Source organism: Acomys minous, assembly GCF_964271855.1.
Source record: "Acomys minous genome assembly, chromosome: 10".
Classification (NCBI taxonomy): Eukaryota; Metazoa; Chordata; class Mammalia; order Rodentia; family Muridae; genus Acomys; species Acomys minous.
In genome coordinates, this window is record NC_140491.1 from 17,263,218 (window position 1) to 17,286,432 (window position 23,215).

The following is a 23,215-nucleotide window of genomic DNA, read 5'->3' on the forward strand; positions in this document are numbered from 1 at the left end:
TTCTGCCTTCCCAAGCCTTTCTTGAAGTACCAGTGTTCCAGACTATAAGAGGGTTTACTTAGCCCAAGTCAACGCCCCTTTCCTTTCTCCTAAAACCCTTGAAACTTGCCAACTCCCTTATGAATGCTCAAGGCCCCCCGAATTCTTGCTTGACGGGCGAGGCGGGGGCGGGGATGGCCTGGAGCAGGCGTGCCCAACGAACCAGCTCTGCGCATGCGCAGAAGCCGAGGTTTTGTTGTCCTAGAGTGTTTTGGGTCCTCGGCCGCCCCGTACCGTCTGGGCGGCGCGCTGCATCTTGGGCTTCGCCGCGTGCTTAGTGGGCGCCGTCATGAACCCCGAGAGCTTTGCAGCGGGTGAGCGGCTGGTGTCGCCGGCTTACGTGAGGCAGGGCTGCGAGGCTCGGCGCTCTCACGAGCAAGCCATCCGGCTGCTTCTAGAGCAGGTAGTCCCCTGCTTTGGCTCCTGGGTTCAGCGTCTACGGAGAGGGGGTGCAGCAGCGCGCACCTCCGTGTCTGCGCATCTGCCAAAGTCCAGGTGCTTGGCCAGCAGGCAGCTTTCCGCCAGGTGTCCCAGGCCTCGCGCCTGACACTTGTCCAGAACTTTAGTGCTCCCAAAGTTTGACAGCCCCTAGTTTGAAAACGCCTCATTGAGGGCATTGTCTTTTTAGTTACTGACCTTAACAGAGATTTTAAGACTCCTAGCAAACTTCAGTGTCTGATCTACATCTATTCGCCGTCTCTAGTTTGTAGTCAAATAGAATATAAATACGTTTGGCCAATTGGCAGTTTCTCTGTAGTTGCTGAGTATTTCTGATTTGAGGTGTCGAGTGTCATTGCACAAAACACATTAAAAATAATTCCAGTACTTTGATGAAGAGTTTTAGGGGCCGGTAATTTCTCTGAATAGACATGTCATTATTATTTTTTTTTAAAGGGCAAGTGTCCAGAGGATGGCTGGGATGAAAGTACACTCGAGCTCTTCCTGCATGAACTTGCAGTCATGGATAGCAACAATTTCTTGGGTAATTGTGGTGTGGGAGAAAGGGAAGGAAGAGTGGCCTCTGCCTTAGTTGCCCGTCGGCATTACAGGTATGTTTCTTTTTCTTTTTCTTTTTCTTTTTTTCTTTTTGGTTTTTCCAGACAGGGTTTCTCTGTGTAGCCCTGGCTGCCCTGGAACTCGCTCTGTAGATCAGGCTGGCCTCGAGCTCACAGATATCCTCCTGCCTCTGCCTCATGAGTGCTGGGATTAAAAGCTACCTGGCACTGGTATGTTTCATAAAGGAGCTGTGAAAACACGCCCCTCCACACGCACAGGGGGAGTAGTGGGAGGAGCTTAAAATAACTGTAATGGTATTCTTACTAAATTACAAAGTTGATACTCACAAACAAATTTTCCTCTCATCGGATGGGCATGCAAATCAGGTGGAACTGAAACACTTGGAGCAGGTGCTTTCATGACAACATTGAAGTTCTAATTTGAGATGGTTTCCTTTTCAGACACTGGGTGGTCAACAGTACAAGCTCTGTGCTCCTATTATATTTAACCTAGTAAATCTGTTCGCTTCTAAAAAGCTTAACACACACATACACACACACACACACACACACACACACACACACACACACACACACACACACACCCCAAAAAACAAAAACCCGCATTCCATTCCAAAAGGAATGACTTATTTGAGAGACACTATAACTGCAGGTGACACCAAATATCATGTTCTGATGTGGTAGAAGTTTCATGAACTTTTCTATTAAAAAAGGCACAGAACAAAGAAAATGATTTACCAAGACACTTTTCAATTATACTAGTATAAGATAGGTTACAGCAAAGCAAGGAAATTGTGTTGCAGGCCTCAGATACTGTCTGCTGGCATTCTTCGCCTTTGGGGAGGTGAACCTAGGGGGTCTGTCCACTCCAGAAGGATTTACCTAACAGTCATGAGTGACACAGGTCACACATGGAAGATAGTTTGGGTCTGGACCTGCAACTTGTTAACTTGTCACAGTCGTAGAAGTTCAGCCAGCCTTATAGAATGGTTAATGTGCATGTGGCTTTTTTTTTTTTAAACTTCAGTTGACATACATCATAGTTGGTGTGTGTGTGTGTGTTTCTTCTTCTTCTTCTTCTTCTTCTTCTTCTTCTTCTTCTTCTTCTTCTTCTTCTTCTTCTTCTTCTTCTTCTTCTTCTTCTTCTTCAGTTTTTAAGATGGGGTTTCACTGTGTAACTGGCTGGCCTGGAGCTCACTATGTAGATTATGCTAGCCTTGGACTTACAGAGATCCTCTTGCCTATGCCTCTTGGATGGCAGGATTAGGACTGAAAGAGTTTGCTACCATGACACCACACCTAGCCGTATTTCCTTTTTAACCTGCAGGTTTCATTGGAGAGTAATTATTAACTTGAAAGCATGGTTTATCAGTATCTGAAAGAACAGGTGTAGTAGATGATTGCATTATTTGTATTATTTTTGAAAAAAAATTTATCTATTCTGAAAAGTGAATTTTTTTGTTTATTTGTTTGTTTCTTGAGGCAGCCCCACCTGCCTCTGCCTTCTGAGCACTGGGACTAAATGCATGTGGCAGCACTGGCTGGCAAAAATGATTTAATCATTTACTGATAGTGCTTTTGGAGCTTATTGCTTACTTCCATCTTCTAACCTTTCTGTGAGAAATATGAACTCTTAAAAACTTAGTGGTTTTTTTTTAATCTAGATGAAGTTTTTGAGGTATACTAAACCTTTATTTTAATAAAAACATTTGCAGTCAGAACTGATGATGATGAATATGGATGCAGAGCTCCTGTCTAGCAATGCCTTGGGAACATGCAGATATATAATATATATAGAAGGCTTATACAAAGGGGTGCGTGTCAGGAAGTACAGCACCGGTGCTCTGTGATATCTCCTTATATGCAGTCTCTGGTCCAACTGAATGCAAGAGATCCAGCTTACAGAAGGATTTTTTTTTTTTAAATTAAGAGTATCCAGGGGGTATCTTTAATAAGAGTATAGGGCCATCTTAATTTAAGACAAGTGGATGTCTACACTCATTTTCAAGAAACATAGTTTTAAAACATAGGAAAGTTTTTGCTTAGGGTGGTGGTCCTGCCTGTAATTCCAGCAGTTAGCAGAAACAGGGGTGAGAGTCTAAAGTAAAGGGTCAGCTAGGGCTACTTAGTGAGACCCAGTCTCAAAAGACCACTGCCACCAGCACCAAACGAAGACAGTTTCTGAAGCATCAGCTCGTTCAGGTTGGACTCTGCCCCACTGCTTTGGCAGGGAACGAAGGAGGGAATAGAATTGTTACCCGTGCTGTGGGTTTAAACAGATCCCTCCAAAGGCTAATGGCTTCAAGTGACCATCGGTCCTCCTAGTTCTGTGTGGTAACTGAGCCCAGCAGCCGAGCTGGGATTTGGGTGTCCGCTGTGGTCTTGTTGAAGGTGACAGTGGGCAGTCAGTCTATTAAAAACGACTTGCTTATGTGGCTGAGGGCTTAGCTGGCCTCTTCCTGTGCTGTGAGCTCCTCCCAACATGGCAGCTGGGAGGCAGTGGATGTCAGCCAAGAAGACTTCAGTGCTTCTTGGGACCTTCTAGAGCTCAGAGGTTCTTCCCAGCCAAGCAAGTCAGTCAGGGCACCTCCCCCGGCGTCCAGATTTAGCTACGGAGGAGAATTAACCTGTATGGTGTGGACCCACATGAGAAGAGAACCCCAGAATGGTGGTCTTTGAGATCAGCTGCTGTAGCATAATGGAACTGTTTGAACTTAAGGTATTTCCACAGTAGTCTTTTATGAAGTGCACCCACAACCACAGCAAACTACCTCTGCTAGTTTTGAGTTATTTATTTGTAAGCCTGTGTATTGGTTACTTGAACACTGAATGTATTTGTATAGTTTTGGCCCATTTTTTTTTTTTTGCTTAGGTTGATCCATGGGATTGGACGATCTGGTGATATTTCTGCTGTGCAACCAAAAGCTGCAGGCTCCAGCCTCTTGAACAAAATTACCAATTCTTTGGTTCTTAATGTCATAAAGCTGGCTGGTATGTATCATGTCAGTCATAATGTGGTTGATGAGTAGATGGCACACTGGTTTCTTGCATTTATATCTCTTCAAAGACAATATGAATCTCCCTTAAAAGGACACATATGTAAGCCAGTTTCAGAATAAGACAGAAAATGAGAACTATAATCCCAGAAATGATTGGGGTTCCCCCCCCCATTGTTTGTTTGTTTCTTTCTTTTGAGGCAGGGTCTCTCTGTGAATCCCTGGCTATCCTGGAACTTTCTCTGTAGACCAGGCTGGCTTCACACTCAGAGATCCATTTGCCTCTGCTTCTTGAGAGCTGGGGTTAAAGGCATGCCATCACGCAGCAAACTGCAATGTTCCTGCCATTTCCTCCTTCCTAAAACAGTGTTCCTATGTTGGGCTGTCCTGGAACTCACTATATCGACCAGGCTGGCTTCAAACTCTCAGAGATCCACCTGCCTCTCTGCCTTCCAACTCTTGGGACTGAAAGGCATGCACTGCGGCCGCCACCACTACCTGGCTTCCATAGTGAGTTTTTTAAAAAGCAAATGAGAAAGAAACACCAGGGTTACAGTTTGTGTTATTTGATAAAGGAAACGGATCATTTCTTCCAGAAGAATGTTGGCTTTTATATTTTTTTTAATTTTTAAAAATGAGATAATAAATTGTTTTATTTCTTATTTGTAGGTGTTCATTCAGTGTCCAGTTGCTTTGTAGTTCCTATGGCAACTGGTATGAGTCTAACCTTGTGTTTCCTAACATTACGACACAAAAGACCAAAGGCCAAGTATATCATATGGCCGCGGATAGACCAGAAGTCCTGCTTTAAGTCCATGGTCACTGCAGGTAAAGAAGACATGCAGCATATGTAGTATTTTACACATTCATTGGAAAAAGTTGGATTTTATATGGAGATAGGCAAATGAAAAATTGAATGTACTATATGCTTTAAAGAAATTGTAGTAGAGTGTTAATAAAATTTAGCACATATTTTGTTTTATGCAACTTTTAACATTATGGATACTTACTTTTTTACCATTAAAGTTTATATAATTATGTGTGGGGTGATCTCTAATTATATGCTAGTTAAGTGCAATTAAAACTCTGATGGACTCTTGGACCGTGAGATGGGTCAGTGGTCTCCAGGCTACTGAAATTAATTGTAGGTGTGTGTGTTTAGTATACCCCACTCATAAAATTTATGGGTGTGATTTATTTTAGTACTTAAATTGTATTATTATTTATATCTATCTCTGAAATAAATGAAACTGGAGTGTTCCTAGAAACTGAACAACTTTCTTTTCTTTATCATTTTTTTTGACAGAACTTGAACTAGACTAATTAACTTCTATTCTGTTAATATATGTGCTTTTCCATACTATATGAAACCCTCTCCGTATCATCTCAAGGTGGTGATGGTCCAGTCCTGTTGCCTCCTTGTTCTTCGCATGCTTTTGCCTGGTTTCTGACCAATGCCAGTTCTGAGCTGCCATCTTTATTAGCAGAGGAAAAGCTGTCAGTTACATGAGTATCTAGAGTTCTTGTGTGCAACTTTATTGCTTCTTAAAGGGCTGGGCCCACCTCACATTTAGTTGACACTAACGCTTTGGGTTTCTGGTTGACTTGGTCAGGTTTTGAACCTGTGGTGATAGAAAACGTGTTGGAAGGTGACGAGCTGCGCACAGACCTGAATGCAGTGGAGGCTAAAATCCAGGAGCTCGGGCCTGACCACATTCTGTGCATTCATTCTACCACATCCTGTTTTGCTCCCCGGGTGCCCGACAGGTAACTGACTTATCTTTAGATGCTCACTCACCAGTCTGTGAACAAAATGCTGTCCACTAGTTCTCAAGCATGTTGAGGCAGCATCTGGTAGTAATAGTGAATATGCTGGCCTTAGATCCTAGTCACTCCTAGGGAGAAATACTGTAGTGGGATGGGGAGGTTTGATGCTGAAGGACAGACATGATGCGGAAGTGCACATCCGTTTTCCAGTCTTAGTCATCCCATTTGTCTGCTTCCTGCTCTTGCTGTCTCCAGTCTCTCAGTGTCCTTTCCTCATCGCGTAAACTTTTCCAAGTGAAACGCTGGGCTTAGTCATTTCCCCTTCCCTACTTCCTTGGCCTTGCAATTCATTTGCTAATAGGCACTACAGTTATTACCAGACACTAACATTATAAATAAAATACTTTAGGATTATTCACATTTCTTTGGAAGATTAAACTAGGTGTGTACAGTGTTTGTCCATATTTTGAAGATAATACAAATGAGAAAATGAAACCATGGGGTGCCAGATGTTTACTATTCTCAAAGATAGCTATCATGTTTTTTATTTTGAAAACATCATCAGGCTTAAGTTTATTAACAGAATTTATTTCTTTATTTGCCAGAGGCTCTAGATGGTCTCATTTCAATGTGTTTAGCAGAAAGGGCTAATAACTAATAACCATTGTGCTGACTTTGGACTCTGGTTGCTAAGCTCTGGTGTGGGTGTACTCACCCTGTTGGCAGTGATGACCACACGTTATCTTACAGGCAAATTTTAAAAGATCTTATCTTGAAATCTGCCTTGTGTCATTCATGAACCTATGAATTCTGGTTTAAAATTATGTTGCATGTTCTGTAGTAGTTTATTAATGACCATTTAAAATTTCTATCAAAATATTAAATGCTATTCTTTCATAATTTTGATATCTAGAAATTTTTAATGGAATAGAAATAAACTATCTCCCAAAATAGCCTGTGAGTGTTTATATTAGTTGAATTATTTCTCTCTGGGGAGTTTTGCTTCATCTTGAGCCATGTTTTCAGTGTGTGTGGTACTATATTGTTTTACACATAGACCTGCTACAAAAAGAATCAGTGTTTAACAGTCAGCAAATTAGCTGGGCTAGGTGGTGCATGCCTGTAATCCCAGCACTCTGGGAGGCAGAGGCAGGCAGATCTCTGTGATTCAGAGGCTAGCCTGGTCTACAAACTGAGTCCAGGACAGCTAGGCTACACAGGAAAACTCTGTCTTGAAAAACTACAACCAAAATGATGGGAGCAGGAGGGGGAAAGGGGGAAGATCAGCACATTGTCATTTGTTACTGTTTAGTTGTATGATGTAATGAATGTTTTTGATGAGTGAGGCTTAAGAAAATGGAGATGTAAAGTTAGCATATTTGAATTTCTGATCTTATAGTCTTTAATTTTAGTGGTATAGTATTTGTTTTGTTTTCATTGGTCAATTATTGGGGATTATTGAATAGGAAATCTATGTAAAAATTTAAAAGAATGTCACTTCTGATGGCTATTAAAGTTAGCTTCTGATTTAAAATACAGTGGGTTTCACATGGAATATGTTTTCTAATTTCTTTGCTTTTCATTTGATATATTTTAATGTCCTATTAAAATATCTGATTAATTTGATCATTTAAAGTTACATGTTTTGTTTGTTTAAGAAAGTTTAATATTTTGGTATCTGGTTTTCAAGGAAGTTATTAGAGAATTCTTTCACTAGAGCATACACATGTGAAAAAAGTACCTTTTATTTTCTGAAGTATATGTGTATATTTATTACAAGTCTATTTTCTTAGTAGCAGAAGCAATTTTGGTATTGGTTGTGAGTCAGGTGTGCTGCGTATGCTCATGTGTGTGCCCCAGTGGTTGATTTTGGATGTCTTCCTCCATCATTCTCCGCTTTATTTTTTTGAGACAGGTCTCTCACTGGAGTACCCTGTTTCAGTTAGCCTGGCCGGCCCTCAAGCCCTAGAGATTGCCCTGTCTTTGCCTGCCCAGTGCTGGCATAACAGGCATATATGCCTCACCTGGCTTTTATGTGGGTCCTGAGGAACTGAACTCAGGTCCTCTTGCTTGCACGAAGGCACTCTACCGATGGATTAATCCATCTTTCCAGCCTGAAAACTTAGGTTTAATTCATGTCTGAGGCAGTGTTCTATTGCTGTGAACAGACAGCACAGTCTCGGCAACTCTTACAAAGGAAAGCATTTAATTGGGCCTTATTTATGGTTTCAGAGGTCTAGCCCATTATCATCATGGCAGGGAGCATGGCAACGCACAGCTGGACATGGTGCTAGAGCAATAACTGAGAGTCCTACATCCAGATCTGCAGGCAGCAGGAAGAGGCCCTGGGCCTGGCCTCAAAGCCGACCCCTATGACCCATCTCCAACAAGGCCACGCCTCCTAGTCCTTGTTAAGTAGTGCCACTTCCTGATGACTAAGCATTCAAATAGAAGAGCCTGTGTGGACCACTACTGTCTAAACCACAATTCATAGTACTTGAAAGAAGGAAGTTTCTGATAGATGAACATGATCTTACTCCCAGTTATAGTCTTAACACGTACTTGCTCACATCTAGAAAAAAAGATCTGTCATCATGCATAGCTTAGGAGTTAAACTGTACCATTCATGACTTACACCTTACAAGGTGTTGCTGTGCATCTCTGACTGGCCTGGAATTTACTGTGTAGAATAGACTGGCCTCAAACTCACAGAGATCTGCTTGCCTCTGCCTCCCCGAGCCTCTGCCTTCCCATGCCATGTGTTTTGATACCTCCTTTTGGAAAGAAACATAAAATGCTTTGGTTTCAAATTGTTCTCTTTTATGCAACAAAACATTTAAACATAATTACCGTACTTAACCTAAGGAATATTCTCAGATTGCCTTTATATGAAAGGGGCCAAATGAAAGAGTGAAGAAGTGTAGGATTTTTTTGTTTTGTTTTTTTCTGAGGCAGGATTTCTCTGTGTAGCCTTGGCTGTCCTGGGCAAGAAGTGTTTTTTTTTTTTCCCCGAGACAGGGTCTCTCTGCTGGGATGAAAGGTGTGTGCCACCACGCCCGGCAAGAAGTGTATATTTTAAGCCAGGTTGTTTCCAGGTTGTTAGGCAATGTCAGTGGTCAGTGATTTTTGGTACAGGACTATTTTAACTTTCCTTTTTTTTTTTTTTTAAGTCAAGGTCTATTTGAAAGTGCATTTTTCTTGTCAGTTTTGTGCACTTTCTCAAGGCTTCTAAATATGCTATTACTTTGCCAGTACTAGCTTTCTATGGTGACCAATTGAAGCAATAAGAAAAGAATCGTAGCACTTGGTGAGGTGTCATGTCATCTGTGTCTTGTATGTAAAGAGTTTGGGAATTATTTAAAAGCTGCCATCATAAACGTTTTTGCTGTTTTTTACACCCTTTGAGACGGGCTTGCTGTGTAGCCTGCCTGGCCTAGAACTTACCATGTAGACTCGGCTGGCCTCAAACTTAGAGATCCTCCTGCCTCTGCCTCCCAAGTTATAAGCTTTTATAAATGTTTTTCTTATTTACTGGTAACATTAAAAGGTTTTCCAGATTTTTCTAAAGTGCTTGCTGTGTATTTCCAGGCTGCTGAGTTACTTGTAAAGATACTACATAGGGAGATCACTTTGTCATTCCTTTGCCTTTTTCCCTGATACACTGTAAGATTGATTGTTAATAAAAGCTTTCCATAATTATTTATGAAGCACAGTATGAGTATGTCTTTCTGTAAATGTTTATGTTTATAGATTAGAAGAACTGGCTGTGATTTGTGCTAATTATGACATTCCGCATGTAGTCAACAACGCTTACGGATTACAGTCTTCAAAGTGCATGCATCTCATTCAGCAGGTGAATCATTATGTTAATATTACATACTATAGGATTATGACTTTTTCCTATAATCCAATACAGTAATAGTTATGTCTCTACTTTAGGGAGCATTAGAAACTTGTATTCAAAATTCATTCTTCTTAGGTAGTATGATGGTAATTGGATAGTAGCTTTTAAGGGTTTATGTGTTTATGCATATATTTTATGTGTGTGCTTGTGTCTCTGTTTGTAAGTGTATGCACCCCTATGTGTCTGAGTGTACGTGTGCTTGTTGGCAGGTGGGGACAGAAGAGGGTGCTAAGTGTCCTGTTCTCCCCTTCTTACTCTACTGAGGCAGGGTCGCTCCTGAATCATGGGTTGAGTTTTCTCAGCTAGGCTGAAGGCAGCATGCCCGGGTGAACCATGAAGCTCATGGTTGCACAGCAGGTATTCTTAGTGGGTGAGCCATTTCCCAGTCCCCGTGAAAGAGCTTTGGTGTCCTGAGTCAACATGGATGGCAATCTTAACTTTCTGAGAGTTGTCCCCCACCCCCACCTCCAGATGCTCACTTTTCTAATGTACTGAATTACAGTGTTTAAAAACCTATATTGATGATTATATCCTTATACAGAAGAGAAAAGAACCAGGAAGAGTAAGAATGAACCATGTGAATACACAGAAATACATTTTGAAATCTTAAAAAAAAAAAGCCAACAAAGCATTTAACATTCTCTAGGATCTAAATCTTTTAGTGGCTGCTGCTTTCTGAAATTTACTTACTCGCTGTTACATTTCTTTGGTGCGTTTTCACCATTTCTCCACTTTTCAGGGCTGACTCACAGATCTAGATTGGGTCATGCACGACGATGTGTATGGGGCAGAAGAAAGATAACCTGGGTTCTGTGACCGACGTCTGAAAGCACCAAACACACATGACTCACGTCTGTGTGCCTCTAAGCCTCCTCGTGTTCTCTTAATTTCTTTCTTTCTTTTTTTTTTCTTCTTCTTTTTTTTTTTTTTTTTTGGTTTTCCGAGACAGGGTTTCTCTGTGTAGCCTTGGCCATCCTGGACACACTTTGTAGACCAGGCTGGCCTCGAACTCACAGCAATCCGCCTGCCTCTGCCTCCTAAGTGCTGGGATTAAAGGCAAGCGCCACCACGCCTGGCTCTCTCTTTAATTTCTAATACTTAAAAATTACTATATTTGTGTATGTGTGTGATGTTTCTCAAATGGGATGCCGTCTTGTAGGTATTGTTTACCTTCTAAAATTGATTTGCCTTTAAGAAGTAAATAAACATTTCTACAAATTGGCCTATATGAGGAGAGGTCATGGCACTGTTGGTTTAAACCACATAAATACATGGATCTTGTTGAGTTCTGGCTGCTGTGCCATGACATCTAAATAGCTGTGATAATGCAGTTTTCCAGGGACCCACCATGTGTGTTAGGCATCCTGTCAGGCTGTTAATGTTTTTGACCTAATTCTAATAAGTTACGGTATCCTTTTCATCATTCCTGTTCATATATGAGGAAACAAGCTCAGTGGTTCAAGTGAGTAGCCTGAGGTATCATAACTGTAGAACAGCGTGTATAGCACGGCCTGTCACCAGGGCCCAGATCTCCTCTTAAACATAATGCACTAAAACCACAAGTATTTAGAAAACAGTATCATAATAACTGTGTCATCAGTGAAGAAAACAGTCATATCTGAAATGCAACATCTTCCAAAGACGCCCCAGAATGACTTAGGTCTGAGCAGATAGGATATTCTGTTCTGTAGAAGAAGTCTCAAGAAGTACACTTGCCTTATTTACTGAAATGCCTAGTTTGGACTGTTAGGACAGGTTACTAGACAGGCGCATAGTCGAGCTGTAAACCGTGTGGGGTTGACTGTTCAGAGTGGAGGGTGGAGTTCCTAAGTGTGGGAAGCAGCGACTTGTCAGGAGCTGGAGCAAAGCGTGTCACTGCGCCTCCAGCTCCTGCCTGGTTGTCATTTCATTCACTAGATTCTTCTGAGTTCCCACTACTGTGCTGGCGACCAGAATACGTGCTGGGAACACAGCGATGCCGCCTGTTCCCCAGCAGCCTTCTTCTTCTTTAGTGGCAGCACTTTGTTAGTGTGAGGAGTGTACCCTTAACCATTTCTGAGATGTAGTGTGGGCTGCTTGTTCCCTCCCCCCCTCTCTCTCTCATGGGGGAGGGGATTCAAGACAGGATTTCTCTGTGTAGCTTTGGCTGTCCTAGACTCACTTTGCAGACCAGGCTGGTCTCGAACTCACTGCTATCCACCTGCCTCTGCCTCTGAGTGCTGGGATTAGAGGTGTGCGCCACCACACCTGCTTGTTTTCTTGTGATGGAATGTGCAGTCTTCATGGTGAGAGAATGGTGTCGCAGTGTGGAGCACTGATTCCCCCTTCTCTCAGACTCCCACTTCTGGCTCAGGTTCCTCTTGGAAAGCCTAGATTGTATTTTCAGCCACTTTTTACCTGGTGGCCCCTGCTGTGCTTTCTCTGTGCCATTTACTCTGTTGGTGTTTATGCTGCTCTCTCTTCCTGAGGTGAGGTGGGTTTTTCTCTGTTCATAGTTTGTTAGGAAATAAGAGTCCCGGCAAGAATAAGGCTGCAGCAGTCAGGGGATGGTCTCCGAGTAGTCCGCTCCCCTCCCGGGCTTCTGCCTCCCCTACCTGTTGCCCACATCTGGCCTGTCAGATTAGAGCAGCTATCTGCCGTTTCCACTCTCCCTGAGTACAGAGGTGGGCAGGAAGTGTGAAAATGAAGGTCAAATGTGGTTTAATATTAATAGGAATGTAGATTGCGAATACAGATTGAAAATCTGTGGCTGCAGATAAAGAAAAAACTATGTGAGTTGAAATTTAGATAGTATCTCCATTTTTAAGAGGAGAAAATTGCAGCACGTTAGACAGAAGGTCATAGCTGTGTCTGATGGGAAGCAGGACTTGTTCCACACTTCCTGGAGCTCCATGCTCAGCCCGTGCTGGGATGGTAGACTTCATTTGAGGTTCATTTGCAGTGGAAGGGGACCGTCTAAGATCACGTTGTTAAGGATCACAAGTTGTGGAGAAGTACCGCTTTTGCAACTGCCAGGAACAGCAGATGAAGTGGCCAGTGGCTGACTAGAAACATAAAATTTGGCTTCTCTTTTGTATCCGAGCCATTATGTTGTAGAGCTCATTTAAAGGCTGGTGGTGGAGGTGCCTGGGGTCAGTCTCCATCACTGAGAAACAAACAAACCTGAAAAAGAAAAAAAGTTAGTAGGTTATCAGAGAGATAGTTTTTTAGCTGGTTGGCACTTTGGGTGGCTGTAGTTTATTAGACTGCATTTAAACCACTTAATCCTATAGACCTTATTGTCTTGTAAAGGACACAGGTGCAGGACATCAGAAACACTTTGTCTCTTTCTCAGTCTTAAGGTAAAAAGCTGCTACACAGGGATTCCCACTTGCGCTGTAATGAAATCCCACCTGCTTCACAGGGCTTAGGAGTTGGTGATTAATCTGAGAAAGCCGTCATCACTGCAGAGTGTGGTGCTCAGCTTATAATGAGCACCGCCCAGAGCTGTGCTTTGGTTCTGGGAACCCCGGGCTCCACTGCTGTAGAGCCAATTACAACCTTCACAAGTGTCTATGCACTGTTTTAGAGTACTCATTTTTACTTTTTAATTAAGGTAAAATTAGTAGCAGCCTTTGCAAATGTGGGGAGGAAATTAAATTGCACGTATCATTTTGTACAACCTGATTTGTTGTTGTTGATGTTGTTGTGGCCTTTACTTGTTCATAGCAGTTGTCTGTCCTCCTAGGACTAACATGTGCCCCACATGTTATTTGATTCTAGGGGGCACGGGTTGGTAGAATCGACGTTTTTGTTCAGAGCTTGGACAAAAATTTTATGGTTCCAGTAGGTGGTGCTATAATTGCTGGCTTTAATGATCCCTTCATTCAGGAAATCAGCAAGATGTATCCAGGTAAATAGATGACTTTTCTTTCTTTCTTTTTTTTTTTTTAAAGTAACTACTGGACAAAATTGCATGTGCACATAGCCTTGTGTAATGAATCGTATGTTCCAGAGCGTCCCCTGTCAGTCCTTCACGCACCCTGTCCATCTGTTTTCAGGAAGAGCTTCCGCTTCGCCGTCCTTAGACGTCCTTATTACCTTGTTGTCACTAGGCTGCGCCGGCTACAAGAAGCTGTTAAAGGAAAGAAAGGTGAGGCCTGCTCCTGTGCAGAGAGCTGCTGCTCTAGCCTGTGTGCCGCTCAGGCCAGAGCCACCGCCTGTGTTTTGCCACCTCTGATTTGTCCTGTAGAAGGTAATCACCCTGTCTGTCCCTAGGCTGAGGAATAGTTCAGATGCATTACTTTTACTGCTGGTATATGTTAGAAATATCTGTCTTGGGAATTATCTGTTCATTTGTCACCTAAAGGAAAGGAGCTCTCCTTATATGTTTTAAAAAACATTTTTATTAAGCAGTTTTCTTTTACATTTATTTGTGTGCTCATGTGCATGTACCATGGCGTGTGTGTGTGTGTGTGGGGGGGGGGTCAGAGGACAGTCTGTGGGAGCAGGAATTGAGTGCAGGTCACCAGGCTTAAGAGGAAGTGCCCTTTACCTACTTTGCAGGCTCACCAGCTCTGATTTTTTTTTTTTCAGGACAGGGTCTTGCTGCGTGGCCCTAGGGGGCCTGGAGCTTGTTTATGTAGACAAGGCAGGCCTCAAACTTGGGGCAGTCCTCCTGCGTCTGCTTCCTAAATGCTGGGACTACAGGCATCTCTCAGCACTTCTGGCATAGAGTCTTGAAAGACACTTGTGCTGTGTCAGGCTAGTCCCAGGAGGAAGAACCAGTGGGAGCTGGCCACCTTCTTCATCATTGCTGGAACTCTGGCTTTACATTGGCTGTGGGGGAAACAGTGATAAACTTGGTGGTGTGGGCCCCTCATCATCCCAGCTACTGGGGAGGCTGACGAGGAGGATTGCTTGAGCCCAGGAATTTGTGACCAACATAGTGAGACAGAATCTTTTTTTTTTTCTTTTCTTTTCTTTTTTCTTTTATTCCCCGGAGGGGGTCCACCATTCCTGGAGGTACTGCAATACCAGGTCGATGCATGGAGTGGACGGAGCAAGCTCCTATTCCAACTCCTAGACAGAATCTTTTTAAAAAACAAACAGCACAGAAAAGATTCATTCAGGGCAGTTCTGTAATTATTGGTGGGTCAGGTCAGATTAAAGTGTTTATTCATCTTCCTGGGCATGCTAGAGACCCCTGGCATGGCATTTGTGTCTGTACACCCCTATGGTGCCAACTAGCAATTAGAGTGCTTGGGATGCACTTCACGTGCTTTAAAACACGAGCATAGCTGTTATCTCTTAGATCCTCTAACAGTCTTACTCCTCAGACAGATTTGATGTTTGAAATGTTTATGCCATTTTACTTAGTCTTCCTTTCCCTCTTAATTTAATTCATGGGCAAGTAGTTCTTTACTTTTTAAATTGTAAGGATATTTCTTAACATTTACATTAACATTAACATTCTCTAATGTTAGAGAAATGCAAATTAAAACCACAGTGAGCAACCTTACATTACATACTTACACACTTACTAGAAATGGCTAGTGTGAAAACAAAACATAGCTAAAACAACAACAAAAACCTGACAGTGCTGCACCCTGAAGCAGGCTGACACTGCTGGTGGGAATGTAAATGCAGCGCAGCTTTGGAACACACTGCGCCACCCCCTAAAAGTTAGGCAGAGCAGCCATTCTACTTCCAGCCTGTTGCTCAAGAGAATGAAAGCTTGACTTCGTATAAAAATCTGTAGTTGGGTCTTATTGTAATAGTTGTCTAAGGCTGGAAGCACATATCCACCCTCTGGTGAAAAGAGCACACTGTGCATCTGTCTTAGCAGTGGAAAGGACCAAACTGCAGATGTACAACAAAGTGACTCCAGTGCACCATAATAATTGCAGGACGCAGACTCACAAGGCGCTCTTGAGTGGTTTCATCTGTATGGCACCTTGGGAAGGATGGAAGAGATGGGGCAGGAGAAACAGATGATTGCTGGATGCTAGGGCTGCGGAGGCACCTTTCGGGAGGTGGTGAGATGTCTCACAGTTAAGTCTTTAGTGGTCGTGGTTTCATAGCTATGTATGTTTTTCAAAATTCAGAGATGTGAACATTTGGAAAGTAGACACTTAAAGTTTTACCATGTATAAATTGTTCTTGGCTAAACCAGACAACAAGCTTTTACATAGTAGGAATAAAACAATAGTCTTATACTCCCATGAGTCTGTCACTGTTATAGACTGTTATGGCGAGAGAGACAACCCTTTAGAGGAACCTTATGCATATAACCAGGATCCTCAGGTGATGGGTTCGTGCTTGTGGGGGTTAGAGGACAGCTTTCAGGACCTGGTTCCCAGCTTCCACTGTGAATTCCAGGGATTGACCTCAGGTGGCAGCCTGCTAAGCCATGTCACTGGTCCTTTTCTAGGGTCATTATATCTGTTCTTTGATGTAGTTTTCATCAAGTTCATGTGGTAGGAATTGTCTCCATCATACATATGAAACTGAGAGCTGGGAAAACATATAAGCCTGAGGACTGGTCGGCCATTTGCAAGTCCCAGAATGCTGCTGAAGGCCGAGTGTGGGTGCTGCTCAGGCCCCTGTGTATTCTGTCTTCCCACCGTCTTCTCATATTTGTAGTTACTCATACAGCACTGAGGGAGTGATCGGCCCCAGCATGTTAGGCCTTTGAGCCATGAAGATGATGGCTAACCCTTTGCCCTCCCGTCTATCTAGTGGAAGTGTTTAAAACCCCAGAAGCTCTCAAGTACACCGATTGATTTTATTTAAAATTCTTCAAATAGAATTTACTTAGAACAAAAGCTCTCTAATGGAGTAATTTTCAGAATACTAAAGGCTTGGTCTGAGAACTCTGACATTGCATGTAAATAAAATTACTCTTTAACGTTTTTACTCAGTAGGTCTTCCTACAGAAAATGTAGATGTCCTCCTTAACCACAATTGCACATATATAGCATAAACATTGGGTTTTATTTTATTGGATTTCGTGCAGAAATGTAGCCTTTTTTGTCTAAATGGACTTCTGTCTGCTGTGAACATCTCATCATGGTAGTTTATTGGTTCAGCTGTGGAGAAGCTGAGGCAAAGCTATTTTGTGCCAGCCAGAGCTATTTATAAACCATCACTGAGAGCGCCTTTTTATGTTATTGCTGTTATGCGTACTAAAAAAAGGAGTGTTAAAGAAAAACTTCGGATTTCTTTTTATTCTGTGCCCTTATTCCCCACAATGGTATTTTTAGAGGTTATTTCTTCCAGCTATGTCTCTTCAGAAAAGGCTTTACCTTTGTCACAGTAGAGGCAGACAAGAACTCAGCTTGAAGCCATTCCTTTTCTCAAACCTTCCTTTTTGAAGGGTGAAAGGATCAGAGAGAGTGGAACTTTGTGTGTGAATTGCGCCTCTTTGCCCTTAGCCCCTTCCTGACCAAGGTATCTGCTTTATAGTGGGGAGGAATGGTCAGGAGTTGAACGGAAGAGGCCTTTAAGAAAAGAGGTTAAAATACAAGGCACTGTTTCTCTGAGTTTCTTTATGCAGAAAGAAAGATCAGCCTTAGAAGTTTGTCCTCGCTCTGCCTTACTTCCAGAGAAGCCCATTATTCTGCACAGCTCTCCTTAGAGAAGAATGCTCTGCCGAGCAGGCGGTGGACGGTCATTGATTGTTGCAACTATCTGCTGGACTGGACAAGTGCAGAAGAGGCATGTAGTAGAACGGCTGTTGTGAGCTGCAGCTTAGAGGACAAACCAAGCTGCAGGAGAACACCGGCTTCCTAACTGGAGTGTCTCGTAACAGAGCCAAGTTGGGAAGCGGTGGTGCATTTGTGCCCTAAAAGTGGAATTCTTGAATCTCTTGCAGATGTCCGATTTAGGGCCTGCATGTGGGACTTCAGCATCTTAAGGCAGTGCTTTTGCCGCTGAGGCAACCCTTTCCGATAGCTCCTTGGTGCCAGGCACAGTGGGGACCACAGGATTTAGTACCATTCTCCTCAGCTGTAGACATCTGTGTATGTGGATATGTATCCATGCCATTGCCCATCTGTTCATTCCTTGGCTCCCTACACATTTTCCGAGGCAGATGTGGACCACCACTTTCTGCTCACCCATCCTGTGAAGCAGTGCGTTTCCCAGACTTAGCCTAAGACCTTCTCTTGGAAGCTTAGTGAAGTGTGCGTGTCTGGATTCTGTCAAGGGATAGCATGGATGTTGGGTCTCCTGACTGCAGATCATTCAGCACTCAAGAGGCCATACAAAAGACAGTGCTTAATATGAGTCAGCTCCTTTTTCATTAATATCCTGAACTATGATGTAAGGTTTTGTGTTTTCTAGAAATACAGCTGACATTAGTGTTCAGGTATACAGTCCAGTTTATCTGTAGTGAAGGTCTTCTAAAACGAAGTTAAAGACAGCACAAAAGACATAGAAAATCAATATTATTTCATTTCTTGTAAGTAAGATCTTTCTATACATATTTGCTTGGGCTGCTTATAAATTTTTTCTGTTACAGAAGTGTTTTATAATAAATGTCAGTTATAGATTTAACCATAGCAGAAAATTGTACAAGTTCTATAGCACCTTCATGCATCAGGTAAAAACTGCTTAGCTCAGGGTTAGCATAGGATAGCCATACACTCTCCTGAAAGGGTTTTTTTTTTTCCTTTTCCTTTCTTTTTTCTTTTCCTTTTCTTTTTCTTTTGAGACACGGTTTCTTTGTGTATGTAGCCTTGGCTGTTCTGGACTCACTTTGTAGACCAGGCTGGCCTCAGACTCACAGAGAACACCTGCCTCTGCCTCCCAAGTGCTGGGATTACAGGTGTGCGCCATTGTGCCCGGCACTGGAAGGTATTTGTAAAGTGTGGTGATATTAATAGGACATTTAGTACTCTAATGCATGGACTGTTGTACAGTTCAATATTGTACTCTGAGGTAGTAGTTTACCTATTACAACCTCTATACTCAGGAAAGATACTATAAGTACTTGCTGTTGAATGTGAACTTCATTCGAAAATAATTTTTAAAAATTGAGTTACCTTAATGCTAATGATACAGGAGATTTAGTTGCCTTATGATTATCTTTATAACACAGAGATTTCTATTCTGATGTTACTTACAGTTAAAATTGAATTCTGGCTAGGGATGGAGACATGTATGTGTAACTTTAGTCATCCGAAGCACTAGGCAGTCTAGGCTACATAGTGTGACTGGGTCTCAGCAAGTCTCAACCTCTGAATTTTGCTGGCATTAGCCAGTGATTAATAGAACAGGTTAAAAGTAGTTTATTAATGGATTAGGATTGAACATGTGCAAGTTCAGTTTTCTAATAGCCTTATATGCACAGTCACATTTGCAGGCACCCTCCAGGGGTGTTGCTAAAGAAACATTTCTTCTTCTTCAGGAAAAACCAGCTCAGATACAAATCAAGTACTCATTAGTTCCACTCTACAGCCACTCGTGACAGCCACACAAGATAGAAGATTATTTTAAGTTGGGTGTCAGCACTGAAGTACATAACTGAGGAATTTTGTTTCTTTAATATATGCTTAATAATAAGTGAAAGGCATGGGTGACTTGTTGCTAGGGGGACAAAGGGATCCATAAAGGGCAGTCTCTGCCTTCCAGCTTTATTCCTGCTAGTGAGAGTTCCAGGGGACGTGGCTTTGATTCCCTGTACTCACATGGTGGCTCATATCCATCTGTAACTTTGGTTTTAGGGAATTCAACACCCTTTCCTGGCCTCCCCAGGCACCAGGCACACAGACATATATGCAGGCAAAACACCTGTATATGACATTTTAAAAATAATTTATATTTTCAGTAGCTCATGATCATGATTTTATATATTTATATACATATTATATATAAATATATTTATGACCAGAGGAAGTCTTACCACATCTAATAGATGTCAGTTATGATTTTTTTGACGTTTTGGTTATAAAAATAACTAATATAGTATTTTATGATTCTGGCATGGTAAGAATTTTTCTTAAAAAGTGTCTCAAAAGTTAAGAGTGATTATTAGTCTTAACATTTTAAATGAGACTATAAAGCACATATTGTTGGCATGGGTTGAGGTCTTTGTAGCTATAAGGAAACTGGTAATTCATTGAACTGGACAGCATCCTCCCTCTCACAGTCTTTATCTTAACCAGATAGAGTTGTTCATCTGTGGGCCTGGAAAGCTGCTCTCAGAGAGAGACCATCGGGAGGAAGCAAAGCAGCGTTTGTGGCCTTTGACCTCCAAAGTATCATTTCCTGTTAGCCTTAATGTCTCTTTAGACTTTATGCTTGACCCTGGATGGAGGTCGTGAAAGTAGACTCATCCGACTGCAGGTGGACTTGGGCATGTTTTTGTTTCACACCTTTTCAAAAGCAGACACAGAAGAAAATAACTTCAGTTCAGTAGCTGCTGCTTGTCTGCCATGTCTATATGTGCGACATTTTAGACTTAGAAACGCTTATTACGTTTTGAGCTATTGGCAAAGTAGGACTCGTTTTAGTTTTAGTTATTGTTGTCTTTGAGTTAAGAGAATTGTTCATTTTAGCTGTCTGACCTTAAACAGAATAGACTTGGGACTGGGGATTAGCTGAGAGGTGGAGCTTTTACCTAGCACACACACCCTGGTTTGACCTGAGGATACACACGTGTGCACACATATATGGCCATGCACCTTTAAAACTACACTTGCTGTGTAACTTGCATATTAAATCCATTGTAGTTTTGAAGAGATTTTTTTTTAGAAGTTACACGAGGAAGTCACCTGACAAGGACAGGAACTAATTATGGTGTGGAAGGCCCACTCTGGCCTCTGTGTAGGGGGTGGAAGAGAAGCCATCTGTTGTGCTGGGCCCAGAAGTGGATGGTTATTTAGGCAGAGTGCTTGTTCTTGCCTGGTGTGTCAGTGCATACCTATAGTCCCAGCTATTTGGGAAACCGAGACTGGAGGTTCAATGAAGAACATTAGCAAGTATTTGGGATTAATTCTATAGATAGATAAGGCTTTCAGAATCCTCAGAGACCTACAGTAGATGGCATTTAAAGATGTTTTTATTATTTTAAAGATTCTTTGATGATAAGACAGGTTAATTCCTGACAACACCCAGCATACCTCAAAAAAGATGATAAACATGGCAGAACCTCCTTATGGAAATGGCTTCAAATGTGGCAAAAAAAAAAAAAATCCCCTGGACAAAAATGTCCTTGTCTCTATCACAGACAAAATTCTTCCAAAAATGGACAAGCTTAGATATAGGCAAACTCTGCCAAGACAGGACAAACAAGTCCTCAATAGTTCCTGCCTCACAAATATGTCTGTCAGCTATATTGGGCCAGAAGCCTAAAGATGATGCTCCAATGTTGAGAGAGTTTTGGGTGACTGTTCAGACAACAATCTGTCTCTGTCATTTTTTTATTTTGGAAGATGCTAACCTGCACTTGCTATTTACTCAGGTAATTAAATTTATTCCTTCTCAAGTCTCTGATGGGGTTAAAGATCAGATAGTTAATTTTTAAATTAAACTTAGTCGTTTAGAAGTTAAAAAGATACTTTTAGGTCTAGATAGATACTTTTAGGTTGATAGATATAAACTTTAATAGATACTGATTTAGGTTCAAAACTTTAGACTCACCAAGATAAAATAGATAATATCTCTTCAAGGTTGTCAAGTATCTTTTGATTAGACATTATGTGTAGAAGTCTTACCTTTTGGTTTTTATAGTTTTTCATAATTGTTCTTACTGTATATAAAATTGGCCTTTTATTTAGACAGACAAGGAGAATTGTTGGAGGTTGGTCTGATGTATTTTGATGCTAATTACTGCTTGCTGTCTCTGTGACCCACGAGTACCTTGCCTAGAGCCTAACCTGTTTGACCAATAAAAGGCCATAACACCTGGGCAGGGCGAATGAGATAAGCGTGGCTAAGGTTCCCTGGCTTGGGAAGACAGAGAGAATCTTAGAGACCCGAGGAGAGGAGAAAAAGGTTGTGCCATCATGGGTTAGGTGGAGGAGAAGCACATGGCCAGTGTGGATGGAGATTTGGCCCAGATGAAGAGCATTAGCAAGAATTTGGGATTATGTATGGGAGGTAGCTTGATAGAAATTATTAAAAGCAGATAACATGGAATTGGTACAGGTATCCCATACCTGTCCAACTATGGGAAGTAGTTTAGGGGATTAATATCTGCCCTGCCCCAGGTTAACTAAGGCTGTTTTAAAATATAACAGGTGTCTGTCTTGATTGTTAGTGGGTTAAAAAATACTGCTGTAATAATACTTATAACTGGTATTATAACTGCAACAGATCAAAGTTCATCTCTAGCCTGGGCAACTTAACATGCTGCCTTTCCAATCAAAATGATTCTAAAGTGTTAGCTTGGAAAGTTTTGCAGAGATGAGATATATTATAGCCCAAGACCAGAAGTGGGCTGTGACTGGCTTTTCCCATGCACTTGCTCTGAATCTCACTGTGTTGTGGAAAAGGAAAGGTGTGGATGAGATGACAAATAGCATACATTTTTCTACCAGTCAGATTTTGTGTTGAGGTTGAATTGTATTTATTTGACTTTTAAACGTGATCATTTGTTCTTTCAGGAAATGTTTGTCTATTTATCCACCCAGCTAAAGAAGTTGGCAGAGGCCCACAATGAAAGACTGCTGGAGACACCTCACAACCCCATATCCCTAGGTAATTTTCTTTCCTTAATAGAAAAATATTTCAGAGATATTCTTAGGAGGATGTTGTCATGGATAGAAAGCGTGAACTTGCTTTGATAATGCTGATATTTCTAAATCCATCCCAGTATTAATTGGTAACTGAGGTTTTTCTTAGCTGTTAGAAATGCTTTAATGTTTCTTTAAGGCAAAACCTGTCTACTGAGGGAATCAGACCGATAGTAAATATAATGATATGCAGATAGCAGTTAAGGGCTTGCTTCTTACAATGGCAGCTCCCTCAGTTAACACAACACCACCATAGCGGTTTTTAGAGCCCTTGCTTGTTCTCCTAAGCTTCTGCATGTTAGGAAGAGCTGCCCTGTGAACTGCTTTGCTGATAGAAGGACCTGCATTTCTGTCATGTAGTTCCGGGACTGTTGACATGACTGTAGTGGGCTGGAGGGGTGCTCAGTGCTTAAGAATGCTTGCTTCTCTGCCAGAGGTTGCAAATTCAGTTCCCAGCTCTGGCAAGGTTAGCTCTAGAGAATCTAACGCCCTCTTCTGGCTTCTCAAGCACCTAAACATACATGTGCATGCTTGCAAACAAATACATAAATAAAAAGCATTTTTAAAAAAGTGAATAATTGAGCCAGTCGGTAGTGGCATATGCCTTTAATCCCAGAGGAGGCCAGAGTTCAAGGCAAGGAGTGAGTTCCAGGATACACAGAGAAACCCTGTCTCAAAAAACCAAAAAAGTGAATAATTGACTTTTAGGTACTTATTTAACTTAAAGGTGAATCATTTAGAACTGCAGTCTTTGAAAATGGGCATTCATGGGGA

At 41.9% G+C, this 23,215-nt stretch overlaps 1 protein-coding gene across 2 annotated transcripts in view; it reads left to right on the forward strand.

Moving 5' to 3' along the window:
* The first annotated feature begins 256 nt into the window (after window positions 1-256).
* SEPSECS (Sep (O-phosphoserine) tRNA:Sec (selenocysteine) tRNA synthase) overlaps window positions 257-23,215 on the forward strand; it is a 31,647-nt gene continuing 8,688 nt past the window's right edge. The window contains exons 1-9 of one of the 2 annotated variants that reach the window (XM_084799534.1): window positions 257-353; window positions 934-1,088; window positions 3,928-4,046; window positions 4,721-4,879; window positions 5,665-5,818; window positions 9,569-9,671; window positions 13,485-13,614; window positions 13,763-13,854; window positions 22,313-22,406. In XM_084799534.1, the coding sequence (XP_084655660.1) occupies window positions 1,000-1,088; window positions 3,928-4,046; window positions 4,721-4,879; window positions 5,665-5,818; window positions 9,569-9,671; window positions 13,485-13,614; window positions 13,763-13,854; window positions 22,313-22,406 (940 nt within the window). In that variant the 5' untranslated portion in view covers window positions 257-353; window positions 934-999. Of the gene's footprint in view, window positions 443-933; window positions 1,089-3,927; window positions 4,047-4,720; window positions 4,880-5,664; window positions 5,819-9,568; window positions 9,672-13,484; window positions 13,615-13,762; window positions 13,855-22,312; window positions 22,407-23,215 lie in introns of both variants that reach the window. The other variant, XM_084799533.1, reaches the window with a different exon arrangement.